Raw genomic sequence first — 15,837 nt, forward strand, 5'->3', positions numbered from 1 at the left:
AAACAAACAGTAAAACAAAAAACTCATATATCACAGCATATGGTCATAAAGAGAGAAGCACACAAGTTCAGAAAGAAACAAACTATCCCGGAAGTGGTTAAGTGAAGTCAAGAGAAATTAAACCCAAACACAATTTTGAGCTCTGACTTTTATCCCACATTTATAATTCTGAATTTTATTGTTGTTGTGTTTGGACCGACTGACAACCCCAATATAAATATGTTGCCTTTAGGTATAGCAGATTGTGAGATGTATTTTTCTATACTTTCTGTCACTTAAAAAAAATGTAAATAATGAATTGTTTGAAAAAGTGTATTAGATTTATTGATAATGAAAATAAAACAAAAACAGCTGTAGCCCTAAAAAGAACAACTGACAACAGTTCTGCTTAAAGGCAAAATGTTGCTTCTCTGTAGGTACACACAAACATCTATGTGGACAATGGTTAACCATAGGACAGACACAATGACAGACACGACACACAATGTGCATACCTCCCAAATCTTAAACCATTTTGCAGAGTTGCACATCACTCAAACTGACTCCTCCTTTTTACTTGCTGCTTGAGTGTGGTGATTTGTTTAAGATGGGATAGAGTTGGGCAATTGGATAATATATATCATGTGACAAAAAGCATCTATCATTTCATATTATACTCTACCTTTTTTTTGGTGCATCAGAAATCAGGCTTTTTTTTCTTTTTTGCAGTACGAGACAGCTTTCTACGAACTGTACAAACACACACGAAGGAGAGTGAAGGTGAATGAGCTCAAGTACTGTAGTTTGTGTTTTAAAATATTTAAATGTACTTAACCCCTACCTTAACATGCATAATATAAAGAGGCTCTAATGTTTTGGGCACCCTATTTAAAATTTATGAGCAGGCTAAAGCATTAGAACCATCTCCAAAAATGACTCCACCACCCACTGTGATCTCAATATTAAACATATAAAAATTTGCAACTTTCTGATCATTTCAACTTAAAAATCAAGAAATTATATCAGTTTAAAAGTAGAATTCATTGCATAGCGGCTGTATTTGAACACATTAGACTGTAAAGGTGTACCTATTTCAGAATATCAGGATAACATATCAGAATATGACTTTTTAGACATATCACACAGTTTTCTTTCTTGTTTCTGCCTCTTCAGCATATTAAGGTTCATTTATTGAAACCCTCCCCAAAATAGACACATACATCGATTGTGCAAGTCTAACAGCAACATTAAAGGAAATTAAAAACTAAGGATGAACCTTTAAACTGCATTCTATCATGTTTTCACAATAAAACATGTAAATGAATATTATAATTATGTGCACTAACAAATTCATCAGCATCAACATTTAATAGATTTTACATTAATGTCCTAACTCATAATGATGAGAGAGACCATCATTTTCATAATCATTTAGATTTGTTTGTGTGTTGTTGTATTGCTGTGTCAACCTCATGTCTACAGACTCCAGTGATTCACTGCTTTGCATGATTTGCTATGATACAATGCTCCTGCTATCTGTTTGAGAATGAGGCTCGATAATGACAGTGAGACGAACGCAGCAAAATGTGGAAATGAAATCAGACGTCTATTCTTGAACTACAATGCCCTGATCGGGAAAGACAGAGGAGGAGGAGAGGGTGGAGAGAGGGAGAGAGGAAGAGGGTGCACAGATAAATTAGATTGAAAAGGGAGAGGGAAGGCCAGACAGCAGAATGTGGAAGAAATGGAAATAAATCAAAAGTGCAAAAAAGAAATGATATACTGTGGTAAGATGGAAAAAAAGAGTGGGGCAAAGGGAATCAGCGGGAGAGAGAGGATGTTGAGGGACCTCTAAAGAGGAAATCAGCTACTTTCTAATGGGCGCTGATTACATCTCCTCCTAAATGTCAAGTACATTTCCATTTAAAGTGCCTCGCTGCTTAAAAAGGCATAAAGAGAGTCACACCCAGACCACACACACACACACACACACACACACACACACACACACACACACACACACACACACACACACACACACACACACACGCAAGCTGACAATGCACAGGCTCACACAGGTATGCAAACATATGTAAGCAAACCACACAAAACTGCGCACACACTGTTCACTCAACATTTAAATGTAGATTGTGGATGCACGTGTGTCACTGCTTCAAACATCCCTCTCTGTGTGTCCAGGAATCACACCAAAGTGACAAAGTAACTGGGACACACCTTCGTCTCATCAATCTAATGCACAGATGCACACTCAGTTCTTTATCCTTCATTTTAACCCACCCTCAAATCTGCTCTGAACCAATGACGCGTGTCCTCCCACAGGGGTCTAGTAACGACTGCCAATCAGGATCACCACAGTTTCGCCTAACAGCGAGCACCAAGAAGATAGATGAGTGGCCCCGAGGACCCTGCTGCACTGGAGCGAACTGAGCTTAGGGATAGATTCAATATGTCACAATAACACACACACTCTGACACTCCCACACACAGAGGAAAAGCCCTCAGTGTGTGGCTGAAAGCACACAGGAATACTATCTCACAGCGTCTGCTGACATGCAAATACAGCTGCAGTTATATTCCTTTTTTTTATCCTTTCTTTCACTTACTGAGAAAAAAATTAAATGCATAAACTGGTTGAGGGGCCAGATGGAAAAGACAGGTTATTAAGAAAAATAAAGGTGACCTTTTGTGTTATTTTACTATCTAAATTGTGGTTTAATATCATAAACTATTAGACAACAGGTATAGTGGTTAGCTCTGCCACCTCACAGGTAGAAGGTCCCTGGTTCGAATCCCCAGCGAGCTGCGGCCTTTCGGCTTGGAGTTAGCATGTTAAATGGTCAAAGTTGTCCCCATGCTTGCATGGCTTTCCTCACTGTACACCACTTCCTTCCCACAGTCCAAAGACAAGCATGGGAGGTCATGTCTGTCTGTGTATGTCTCTCGGTGTTGGCCCTGAGACACACTGGTGACCTGTCCAGGGTGGACCCCGACTCTCGCCCTATGACAGCTGGGATAGACTCCAGACCCCCAGTGACCCTGGTATGAATTAGTACCAGATCTCCATGAAAAACTAACCTAGGAATGTGGCAAACACACGACTTACTTATCTGCTTGTCACATAAAATAATGTCTAATAAAGCTACTCGTGTAGTGTTGTGGTTAAAAGATAAAAATGACTTTCCCACGTTTAAGCAATATGGAGATAAGTGGGCACAGGCAGCAGAGAAAGCAGCGGGAAATACCGCAGAAGCACAAACTCACGTATGTTGAAGCAGACGTCCATTCTTCCGTCCGTCCTCCGAGGGAACGCAGCGGTCCATCTGAAGACAAACAGCTCCCCGCAGCTCGTTTCTGCTCCTTGTCGCTGCTAGCTAACGTTACTGTAGCCTGGTAGCTAACGCAAGAATTTAGCATTAGCAACACTGGTAAGTTCACTCGCAATTTAAAAGACTAAAAGTTGCTTTTTTTTAATGACTGTGGTAGGACCACAGTATAAAATCAAGTTTCTTTTCTAGAGTTAATAAGTTTAAAATCTGTGGCGTCTCAAACTTTTGACGCACGTCTGATTAACACAAAACTGAACCCGAGTCTTCACACTTGTTAAGAGTGTAGCTCCGTGTTTGACCACATACTCTGGTTAACATTGATCCAGCGTTACAACCCAGAGGGGCGCTATTTCACTTGTTTTGGGAAACGATAAAATGTTGTATTTACGTTTGTGGATTTTGTTTTGTTTTGTTTATTTATTTTTAATTTTCAGAGGAAAGTAGAGTGCATGACATAAATGATGGCATAAGTGTTGATTGTGATTTATGCTACATAAAGTCCATGTGGACTATTTACATGCTGTGTCACAATGCATTGTTAAGTTATAGTTTTCATAAATGTTAAGATAGTTACCTCATTGAAAGTGAATAATTATTGTGGTGTAATGTGAGAGTAAGCTAATTTGACACATCTGTAAACATACTGAAAAACTCCATCAGCCAGACACTTCTATAATTACCTAAAATAAAAGATGTTTTGTTCTAAAATTTACTTTATAGTATTTATTGGTTTGAGGAATGGTTGTGAAAGTGTAAGCATGCAAACTTAACAAATTAACTATTTCCTGCATTACTGCAGTGTCCTGTTCAAGGTTCTTAAATTTCAAAAAGTCCTGTGAAGCTACGCACTGGTCGTCTGCAAAAGATTCTAGTTGTTTTGTGCTTTACGACCAGCTGTGGGAGTGTGAAACACCTTGTAAGAGTTTTTCTTTGACAAAAGAAAAGAAAAAGACAAACAGTAGGAACTGTATTAGACAGGACTAAACCGCTGTAAACCTGGTTCTAGTGACACTGTCATAGTGACAGTGGGAGCCCCGTGAGGCTGGGTAAATTATGGGACACAAATCACCAAAAGCAGGAAACATTATTTGTCTAAACTGAAACAATTACTTTAAGAATTTATATAACTGTTTGATAAATCTCATTTACAATGTGCTGAAGCCTGAAAGAGCTACCTGGCAAGTCTCAAAACACACGATTTGCCATTATATACTTGTGCACTACATTAAGGAAAGAGTTATCTACAGCAGCTCCAGGCCTAAAGGCGAATAGATGCGGGGAGGAGTTTCCACTGGACTGTAACCCTGCCTCATTCTTCTTGCTGTATCTAAATTAAGCCTCGCTGTCTCCTCTGCCCTTGTCAGCACTTGTTAACCTCCACATTGATTCTGCTGCACTACTGTACATCTCCTTTAATTAAAGGCACACCGGCTAATCTGGGTACCGACCAAGCTGTATCTGCAAGTGTGAAGCTGTCATCTCAAGATGATTGTGCCTAAACATAGCACTTTGCATTTACATCTATTGACAAAATGAGTTTCAAGGTCAGAGGAGAATTAATAAAACTAGTTTTACCTATTGTGTCTTACCAATGACTTAATGGCAGCTATTATTAACAATTTACTAAAGTCTCTTTGCTATACTACCATATAATGGAAGATATTGTAAAAGAATCAAATAAACCCACTACAGTCATGTTTTACAGTAATTTGTGTAGTTTTGCCCCTTTTAAATGTTGAAAAGTTGTTGTGTTGCAAATTATAATGGATATGAATATTAATTTCATGCTTGGTTTGGCCAAAAAATTATACATTTACTACCAGCATCTTCGGACAACATATGCCAGAGCAATTATCTCCTAAAAGCCGTTATTTCCTGGAAACAAACTGCAGCTTTAGCAGATGCAAGTCTTTTGCGTGTGTTTCATGTTTTTGAACCCACCGAAACCGAAAACAGATCAACTTACCTCTATTTCACAATCATCAAGGGTTCTCTCAGGGACAGCTTCAATGTTTGGCAGAGCTAATTAGATTTAATAATGGCTCAACAGCAAAGACAGAGCGCTTTAGTAAATGAGGTAATAAAAATGTCTATCCAATGCTTAGGCTCAAAGACAATATAAACAGCCATCATGAGGGGACAATGTAAGGACACACAATACAATATGTCTTCGTCCCACACAAGACATCTGTAAGTGATGGTGCTTGGTGCAGTATGAGAGATGAGAACAGACCAGAAAAAGGGCCCATTTGAACATTGATCACTTTTATGCCCCTGGTCTGTTTGCATATTTTAGGCCTATAAACAACATGAATGATGTGCCGTGTAATGCACCATAATCGAGATTTATTCAATTTAGGGTGGAGGGGGGTAGAGGGAGGAGAAATTCACAATCCCAGAATCAGGAAGAGCTGCTGTGTGTGCGTGCGTGCACTGTGATTTATTTGATTTAATTAGATCGCTGATGTAAAACAGCTCACAGGGAGCAAAAAAAAGGTAAAGACGAGTGCCGAGGGAGGCATAAATAACACCAGGCTCTTTCCCCTTCCTTTCTCTCCTCCTCTGTCTCTCGTTTCGTTGTCGTTCTACTCTCTGATCTTTCCTCTGCCCATATATAATCCCTTTTTTTCTCCATGTTCCACTTATCTCTTTTCCTTTAACCAGTTTTTTTATCTTTTCTTTGTCTCCATTTTGCTATTACCATTTTATTTCTTTCCTGTCCTCCCCTTACCATCCGACTCTCCTTGTGGTCTGCTCCCAACTGAATAATGATGGGGGTAAACACCTCATTAGGCTAAAAGGCCCTCGGGAACAATCAGAGACGAGGTGTTACCCTGACCATTCAGAAAGACACTTTAAATATTGCAGGACAAAGAGGGATCCTACACATTAAGTCGTGAGAGGGCAGTAATTCATTGAACTCCTAATTACGTGCTCTGGTTTTACAGTGCCAAATGTGCATGTTCATTCATGCTTCAACACATGTTGTTGCTTCTTTTCTCTGTATGTAAAGCTTAAGACGACATGTATTCTCACATAGCCACAAGCAGCTGATTTATGGTGAGTGATCAGCAGAGAAAAGGAGCATAAATCTACCACACCCCAGTGGTAACAGCCAGTAACAGTGGTTTATCTGACACTTTGGATCAGATACATCACCTCACCACCTCCAACCATCTCTGATACCACATGTACAAGGTCAGGAAGTTTTTTCGATTAACCGTTGAGCTGTGTTCCCTTTTATTCTTCCAACTTTACCTGCTTCTCTTTTTCAGTTTGAAAGCTTGAACTTCTGACACATATCAACTTCTGTGATTCAAAAGTCATAATACGTAAAGGCAAATTTAAAAAGATATATCAACATGGGAACTGTTTCAAAGCAATACTTCAGATAAGATAGATAAGACCATATCATATGTTCTCTAACTTTGCCTCCGTTGTTCTTGACCTTTTCTTCTTATGTGTTTCAAAACATCATAGTATTATACAGTGTGCCTAATATGACATGCTGTGGTCACACATGAGATCATGCTTAATTAAAAACACAAAAAAAGAAAAAACCTTTAAATCCACAATATTATTACTGCACCTAAAATGAACAGTATGCTCTTGCATTTCTTTTGTTACAGATGTCTTCTTGTGTGCTGTAGTTTTGTAAAGAAAAAACGTTAAGCTAACTTAATTACAGAGCAAACCATATAAGGATATTGTATCAAAAACAGTTATGAGTCTTCTATATGACTTTTTCAACTGTTCCTGGGTAGTCAGTACACATATACATAATTATGGACTTATGATTTATGCATACTAAGCAATAATGTATGGCCACAAATCTTTAGGATTTCTAATAGGGTTTTTCTAATGTTCTAATGCACCAGTTTATTGTCATTAAATAAAACATGATTTCTGACAAATTAGGTCTAACTAACTTTATACATCCACTTTCTGATTTTAGGTGAAGCTTATGGAATGGGATTCCCTTTCCCATCCTGTCTGTCATTAGCCAATAAAACAAATACAGTACAAAAGTACAAATGTACTTTAACAAGCAGTAAACCTTAGTCTCATATACTGTATGTTAAATTTCAATTTCAGCCTTTAGAAAACAAAGTGCATTGTCGACAACATGTCCTTTTTAGGAATAACATGTTCAGGCAATATGCACTTCAGGCAATATTCATATTAATAGCTTTTTAATTGGTATTGATTCACAAAGTGTTTTTTACAGATGGAACTGAGCCATAAAAACAGCTGAATCAGTGTTTCAAACTTGTCATTAGTGAAAGTAAAGAATAAGTGACCCATCAACTGTAAATGCAGGGTTCACTGTACAGTAGGAACATTTTCCTTGTGAAACTGAATAAAAAACTTAAACTTAAATTAGTCACCATTTTGCTGCAATCAATTTCCTGTTTGAAATGTAAAAAGTTATTAGTGGGCCTAATTAGTAAATTAGCTGTGAAATTAAATGTGTGGGAAATTTTTAACACTTGAAATACTGAAGACAATCCCTAAAACAACAGCTCCAGCAATCTACTGTGTGTGCTTTTGTGCTGTTTTTTGATAGCAAATTTTTGGTCTAAGACACACACACAGAAATACAAACAGACATTGGACAGACTGCTTTCAAAATTTGACAGAGAGCAGAAATCAATAATCAAAATCATTCTTCTCTTTTCAAACTATTTACTTTATGTTGTTTTTTTTATATGCTACTTTTGCTAATTTGTTTGTTGTTTCTTGTGTCTGTAACGTGATCTTGAGTGTTGAGAAAGGTGCCTATAAATAAAATGAATTATTATTAATATTATGACTAATCATAATACAAACAGACAATCAAACTGGTTATAAAATGATGAAATGAGTGATGACTGTTGTTATCACAATTCTTCTAAAAACAGCTTGTTTAGAAAACCTTTTCAGGGTGTATTTTAAATGATTAATTTTGAAAGTTAGCTCTTAGCACATTTATGTATGATTTATTGATAAGTTTAGTAAAGTTACAATTCAATGACTAAAACAAGCCCAGTCAAAATCTAAAAATCAAATTGAAAATTGATATAATCATAAATTTACACAAAAAATCTTAAAATTGACCTTTAACCCACTCACCTTTCACCTCTAAGCTTTAACCAACAAGCAACTCTAAATAGTGCTGGTGGCAGTGAAGGCGCGGGATGTGACAGCCTTGTGCGCTCCTAGATGACCAGGGGCCACACGGGTGGAACAGTTGTGGCCCAAAGGGTTGTTGAGTGTTACGTTGAAGGTCCCCTTCAGTACTGTGTTCATGATCTCTGGACTTAGCTGCAGACACACATACACACAAACGGGATGACGGATGATGAGGACCATAAATATTTGTACAGAGTACTCACACGTTTCACACAAAGCAAAAAAGAGAAACAAATGAATGAATGACTACATTTATGAATAAATGATGGTACCGTGAGTGATGTATGGTTGACAAACTAAAATAATCAACAGTTCTCTATGTTTTCCACCAATCACTCTGTTTTTTACTGCATTGAAAAGACTAGTAAAATGTCACATAAACTCTATCCCCTTGACAATGTATGAGCCTGCTTACTAAGACCAACGGTCTGGTGTGACACTGCTTTACAGAGGCTCACAATAAACTGACTGATTGACAATAAACGTACTCACTCACAAAAAGCAAAAATACAAATCCAATCAACCAACAATCAAGTACCACATGCAAACAGTTGGGCTCAACTCTTTGTCAGAGAAACACAGCAACTAGAATAATGATCTGTCGGTACCTTACTAAAAGGAACATGAATAAAGTTAACAGTATAAAAATAAAACCTACCTGGCTGACCTTAAATTCACCTTAGCAAAGAAATCTTTCTCACTTTTACACACACAATAACAGGAAGAAGTGCAGACATTTATACATCCACACGTCAGCTGTATGTACACACAATTAATCTAACACCCACTCCACCCAGATATTGCCTGGAGAATCCACTTCTTACATGTTATCAATGTTCTCTCTCTCTTTTGTTCTCCCCACCATCACCCGCCAACCTCCCGCGGCACATACACCCATCAGTATGCCAGAGGTGGCACAGCGGGATTTAGGCACATAGGCACAGCCGCTCAGATCTCCATATTGATCCTTATGAAAAAAAAAAAGGGGTTGTGGGTTCAACTCCAGGTCACCCTCAGGGTTGCACAGGAGGTCGGGGGAGATGGGGAAGAGCCTTTGGAAGTGATGACACCATCGGCATGGCAATGATGAGGGATTAACGTTGATGTTTCACTAGGTCAAAGAGGGGAAAGAGAAAAGGTGATCTATGCAGGGAGATCTTGATGCGAACACTTGGTTATATACACAGGTGTGTACAAGTGTTCACACACACGTTCGAAAGACTGCAGTATGCAGTGTCTTTCCCATAACACACACTATATGACACATACAGCGAAAACAACGTGTCATCCCATACATTCATATATACATGCCAGCAAACCAAAGGAGGCAAACTGTGCTTATATATATGCCAATATGGGGGCATTTAACTGCACATGGTTACTGCATTAATAAATTTCATGTAAACATAAGAAATATACAAAAATATGAATTCAATTTTCAAAATTCGTATTCCTTTCTGACAGTAAGTATACTTTTACAATGTTATAATTTTCTCTTATAACTGTTATAATGCTATAAGAGTTTTTAAGTTGAAACTGTCAGAAAAGCAGTAATTATTCTCTCTGTTTATTATTGAGGTCGAAGGGGTTAGTGGAGTTGTAAAGGAGTCCATTATAAGAACAGGTGGTTCTAATATTATGGGCACTCTATTTGAAATGAATGAGGTGGCAGAGCTGCTGTATTGGATTGCATTAGATTGTACAGGTGTACCTAATAAAGTGGCCAGTAAGCGTAAGTTCCCTATAGGTAACTGTCCACGGGTTTCCTGTGACATCGTGAAGGTGTGTCATAACCAGAGAGGAGATGAACTCTGTTTAAAGAGGATGAAATTAAGCAATGTGATTGGTCATGATTGGCCACGGCATTGCTAACCACGCTACCATCATGCTGCCCCAAGCAAATGTCATGTGGAAAAAACTAAACATAAAACAAAAGAAGAAATTTTGTATCCAGTGGTTGTAAGGAATTCAAATAAGAATTACTGCCTCACTGTTCCCATCAGGAAGAGATCAAGTGATTTCCCACTTGGTAGCATAAAACGTAGAAGTAGAAAAAGTCTTGCATTCAGGAAGCACATGTAGAGACATGAACAGCACACCCTGAGGAAGGCTTGACTAAATGTCAGTTGTGTTAAGGACACCTTCTGTTCTGACTCATAATGAATATCAAATAAACTTGAGCTTCTCCTCTTTCTGGCTCTGTATGTGCTCTGCACTTGGCAGGTTTATATATCAGCAAAGATCACAGCATTTAATTATTATTTGTTTCTGCTTTCCGATCCCTGTGTGCATTTATATTCCTGTGTTTTATCCACACTCGTCTCTATGTTAAATGAAGCTCAACCAATAAGAACAGGGTTGTAATCAAGCCTGCTTAACTGAAGTGGATACCTTACAATACCTTTTACCTTCGCCTAATGCCACTCAAGAAGATATCTTTGTGATGTTACAAATACATATGGATGGACATATACGAACGCACACTGATGCTAACGTAGCTGCACTTCCCCGTATAGCTGTGTGCTTCCGATTGCAGACCCTCAGAACACATTTTTCAGCTGTTGAATTTAACTACCCTCTTCAGCTGCACAATTTGCTGCTGTCGGTCTCTTTGCTTCTCCTTTTCTATGCTTTCCATCGCTGTCTCACCTCTGTCCCCCACTTTTCATTTTTCCTCTCCCCTCCCGCCTCTCACACAACACTATCATCCTGCTCTCAGCTGGCTTGTCTTCCACGCTCTCTTATCTCTCTCCTTGCTGCACGACTTCACACCATCGTTAACTCTGTATGGCCTGTGGTGTCGTATAGATTCACAATCACACAGCTAATTACTGAGACGAGAGCTTAGACATGCATTCCACTGAAAAAAAAGAAAAGAACTGAAGCTCCTAAGGCTAATTTGAACCGCGAGATGTCTCACTCTAACTGAAAGGCATCTGTCTCTGCAAGGCATGAATCACAACATGTTTCCTTGTTAGTGTACAGGGTCTTTACACATAAGTATGCACTCCACATGGCTTTTGGTCAAGTCACAAAAAGGCTAAAAACAACACTGATGCAATATACTTGATTTAACATATACACATATACACACAAACGTGTCTCAATGTTGTAATAGTAATATAAAGAGATGTGGAATGATCTATTAATATTAAAATGTGCATAGTTTTTGTGAAACATGTTAAGGTGCACCCTACCAAATTTCCTATTCAGGTTCACTTTTATTCTCATGAGGAGTAGTATTCAGCTTGTGAGAACAGTTGAAAGATGTTTCAAGTGGCTTTGTAGGTAGTTATTAAAGATTGACAAAATTACCCATATTTCTGTGTTTCAACATGAGACTGAATTAAACCAGAAAGTCTTAATACAAACTGGAGGTGTGGAGTATAAAAAATTGGGGCAATTCGTAGGCAGGAACGCTCTTAGGAAACATACATTTAGGTTGCATTTTAGGAAAAGTAGGATCCATGTGTTTTGGGTTGTGACTCGCTCTTGTAGCTAAAAGTCACAATATGGTTTTAAAAATCATTTTCACAAGCCTCGTAACCTAATGATGTGTGACACAATACTTATTATCTGTAGGTAATATGTATTGTGTAAGTATCCATGACCCAGGCCCTATTGACAGTACGTAGCATATTTTATTATCTTACTTTAATAAAACTAGCTGGTTTTCATGTGCAATACATGATCACGTATACTACATGGCTACAAAGATTCATTAAAATATCCCCTTTTTACTTTGAGAGCATTAGGAACCTAATTTTAATTCTATACTTTGGTTTGTGTAAAGTGGCTGGAGACAAACACTTGATAAGCCCAAAGTTTTGCTTTAATTTAATGTCTTAAATGAATACATTTTCTGTGAGAGGAGAGGAGAGGAGGGGAGTATATGACATACTTCAACAGTTTTTAGTAGCTACTCAGAGGAAAAATTCCCTCAACTATGGTTTCATCTTCTAACACAGACAAATGGAGCAGAGAGACAGGTTGAGAAGCAGAGGGGGTGGGGATAACAGATATAGAGAAACAACACAGAGCATATGAACATCTACACAAAAAAACAGAGATCATAAAAACATGCTGTATGTGGGAAATATATGAGCTGCATTCTGCCTACGTTCCTAAGGTTTAGAAATGACAATGTGACACACACTGCCACACTCACACAGTGGGGCATGCTGTTTATGCTTAGATTATGGAAACTAATAACATCCCTATACATAATGATGATTTCCACTTACACAGATTCAGTTGGCAGTTTAATATGTACACCAAGCTAAAACTAACTCAGTCTAATACAACAGTGCTGTAATAAATCCTCCTTTATCAACATGATAATGTTTTGTTCAGACTATTTGACGTAATAGTTAAATAAACTCTAGGTTTTCGGAGCAGAAATATGTACTGCTGCTGAACTGTACTGTATTATACAAATTGGTGTTTCTGAATTACTGATTGAAACATGGTGGACAAAAATATAAAATGACACAATACCATAAACAGCTACCAAGTATTTTTCCTTTTGGCTTATGCCATAAGTTCAGTGTCACCACAGGAGATTATTATTGCGATCAAGGAGAGCAGGGCGCAAACCTCTGACCCTATGGTCGGTAGGTGACCACTCTACCAAGTACAATGAAGCATTTTCTAGGTCCGGACAGCACGTAAAGCTGCTTTATTTATTAGCTGATTGTCCACCAACTGACTAATATTGTCCAGTGATATTCAAGTGGGTTTACCTTATGGCCAATCTGGCATTTGGTGCATTTCTCACCATTACTGTGCTGATTTGCTCTTGTCAACATTGTTTTCAGCCTCAGCTTCTTCTACCAACCCACTGCTATTGTTAAGTGCTATAATTCTGGTTTAGCAGAATCCACCCTCCTGCCTATTACTTGAGAGCTCTAAAACACAGCTATAAAATTTTAATTCCTTAAAGTATCTCTTAAAGTGCTATTGTCTCTGGGCTGCCATTTCTCTTACGACATTACTTAAGTCATGACATATTCCATCATAAAAACTGAAAATTTTTTTTTTGACTGTCATCACCAAGTGAACTAGAATGGTTGTGATGCCCAATCTATTTACAGTATACAATCTATAGTCAGCCCAATAATCATAGTGTGACTATCTTGCTATAGGACCGACACAGTAAACCACAAAGACAAGAGAGGAGAAGAATTGAGGAGATAAATCCTCACAGAGACACCAGACAGACTGGGAAAACAGTCCGACAGAGACAAGAGAAGAAAGAGCTCTGTGAAAACATTAAAGTCATGGACATGAACATGCCGATGAACTGTGTAGTGAAGTTTAAATCAAACTCTGTGGTTTTGTCTTTGATGTTCACCAGTCAAATTCAGCAGGGACTGGAAGCTACATTAGTTTTTTCAATCATATCACACACAGATTTACCAGTGGCTATGACCCAAAACTGTAATTCCTATCAAAACACAGTGAAATGGAGCAGAGAGAGATTAGGTTCTGGGTAGGTTTCATTACAACTCTGTGCTTCAACCAAAAAGTGCATTTATCTCCCTCGGTAGTCTAAGGTGGCTGGATTAAACAACATTAAACTTAATAAAATTGCACTCACTTTTCCCAATTTAACTTAATAAGGCAGGTCAATTAAGAAAAAACTCATCCAAAGAGTGAAAAGCTGCATCATTCAGCCTCATGTTGCATTGGCTGAGGAATAGACATTGGACGAAACCACAAAAACCTAGTTAAGTTTTTTTTCCAAAGTAATCAATTTTTTCCATACTTCTCAAGGTCAGAGATAGAAATTCAATAGGTTTCCAGATGATTACAATATGAGATAATATCAGACATACAGCATATTTATGGCCTCTTGTACACCCTCCACAGTACCAAGGTCTGTGTACACTGACTCACATTGCAGCACAATCTTATTTTTAGTCATATAGAAATCCAATAAAACCCAAGGACGAACAAAACCACAAGCACACATACTATGTACTCACTGTTACTGAATACTGTTGTCTCATAGAATGGGAGTTTGGTGGGAAGTATGAATGTTTTACAAAAGTGAAATGGAACTTTAACAGCATCTTCACCTGATAAGTGCCGGGTCCAGGGTTGGTGTTTGTAGAGACTTTGAATCGATCTTCTCTGGAAGAGATCAGGGCCATTTGGGGGTAGGACTTAAGACTGGGGTTGTATTGGCCTGGGCCTAATGAAACACACACACACAAACACACATATTATCCTCACCTGAGCTTCAAATACATCCTTTAATATTTTTCTGCTTTAGGTAAACTTTAGGAAATGAGGCTATTCAGATAAACTTAAGTCTGTTATTAAGAAGAAATGGGTATTTTTGAATTTTTTTTTGTTTCATAATCAGTACACTTAATTTAACATGTGTGCTGCCAGGTAGAAAGCAGAATTTTTACCTTGTTATAAATTAAAACAAATGGAGATGTTTGTAACGTGAGAGAGGAGGAATTTCAGTGTTTGGTTGTGGTAATTACCAATTCTGATATCCAGGAGATTTAATGTGAGCTAAATGTTTTATGGCATTTCTTAATATTTTCTGCTTCACAATTACATATTCCTACATATTACCCATTATGTTTTGGCCCCATATTATTCTGCTGCAAAAAATGTGAATAATGCTACCTACGATAGATATATCATTTGAATTGATATATTTGGTCGTTACTTTGGTAATTTTCATGCTGAAATCTGTAACTTTCTGTCTGTTCATGTTAGGCTATATGCTGTACTAAGAGGTCTACAGAAAAGTTGTGACAGGTAATGAACATGTGCTGCTAATGTAAATCAATGTCACTGCATTAATACTTGGCTAAATTATTGTTCTCAAGGTTATTTTAAAATGATCTTTTCCTCCCCACCTAGTTTGCTCCTTTTGAATCATGAATCATTTACTGTTAGGTTCTTTTAAAAACAGTGCGCGCATGTTATGAATATACAGTACACATCATTGGACAAACACACAAGCTTATTTGATTATGACTGAGCAAAAATGCTCTGACAAATAAAAAACAACCACGCGTATACTCGCATTGGTGTTTCTGAAATAAACAATTAAAAGGAAATCTTCTAAAAATAAAAAAGGTAGGCCCCAAGGCTTTAACTGTTTCTATAAACCTTTTTTGTATTTAAAAAGTCAAAAAGCCGAAAAGATTTTCACAACCAATGTTGGAATGCTTAAAAAGACCGCAGGGCTATGGATTGGATTTAGTGCATTCAGAAATGTGATAAATAAAATAAGAAAAAGAAGCTACTGTTGGTCTGACATGGTTTTTACAATAAAATCTGGTAGCTGGTTGTCTAATCCTACTGCTGAATG

The 15,837-nt window shown here is 37.8% G+C and overlaps 1 protein-coding gene across 2 annotated transcripts in view; it reads right to left on the minus strand.

The window, feature by feature from the left end:
• Positions 1-5,052: 5,052 nt before the first annotated feature.
• stpg2 (sperm-tail PG-rich repeat containing 2) overlaps positions 5,053-15,837 on the minus strand; it is a 62,337-nt gene continuing 51,552 nt past the window's right edge. For both annotated transcript variants that reach the window (XM_067520753.1, XM_067520752.1), the window contains exons 12-14: positions 14,579-14,694; positions 8,439-8,630; positions 5,053-8,105 (exon numbers count right to left, since the gene is read on the minus strand). In XM_067520753.1, coding sequence (XP_067376854.1) covers positions 8,472-8,630; positions 14,579-14,694 — 275 coding nt within the window. In that variant the 3' untranslated portion in view covers positions 5,053-8,105; positions 8,439-8,471. The remainder of the gene's footprint in view (positions 8,106-8,438; positions 8,631-14,578; positions 14,695-15,837) is intronic.

This window comes from Channa argus, chromosome 11 (assembly GCF_033026475.1).
Source record: "Channa argus isolate prfri chromosome 11, Channa argus male v1.0, whole genome shotgun sequence".
Taxonomy (NCBI): domain Eukaryota; kingdom Metazoa; phylum Chordata; class Actinopteri; order Anabantiformes; family Channidae; genus Channa; species Channa argus.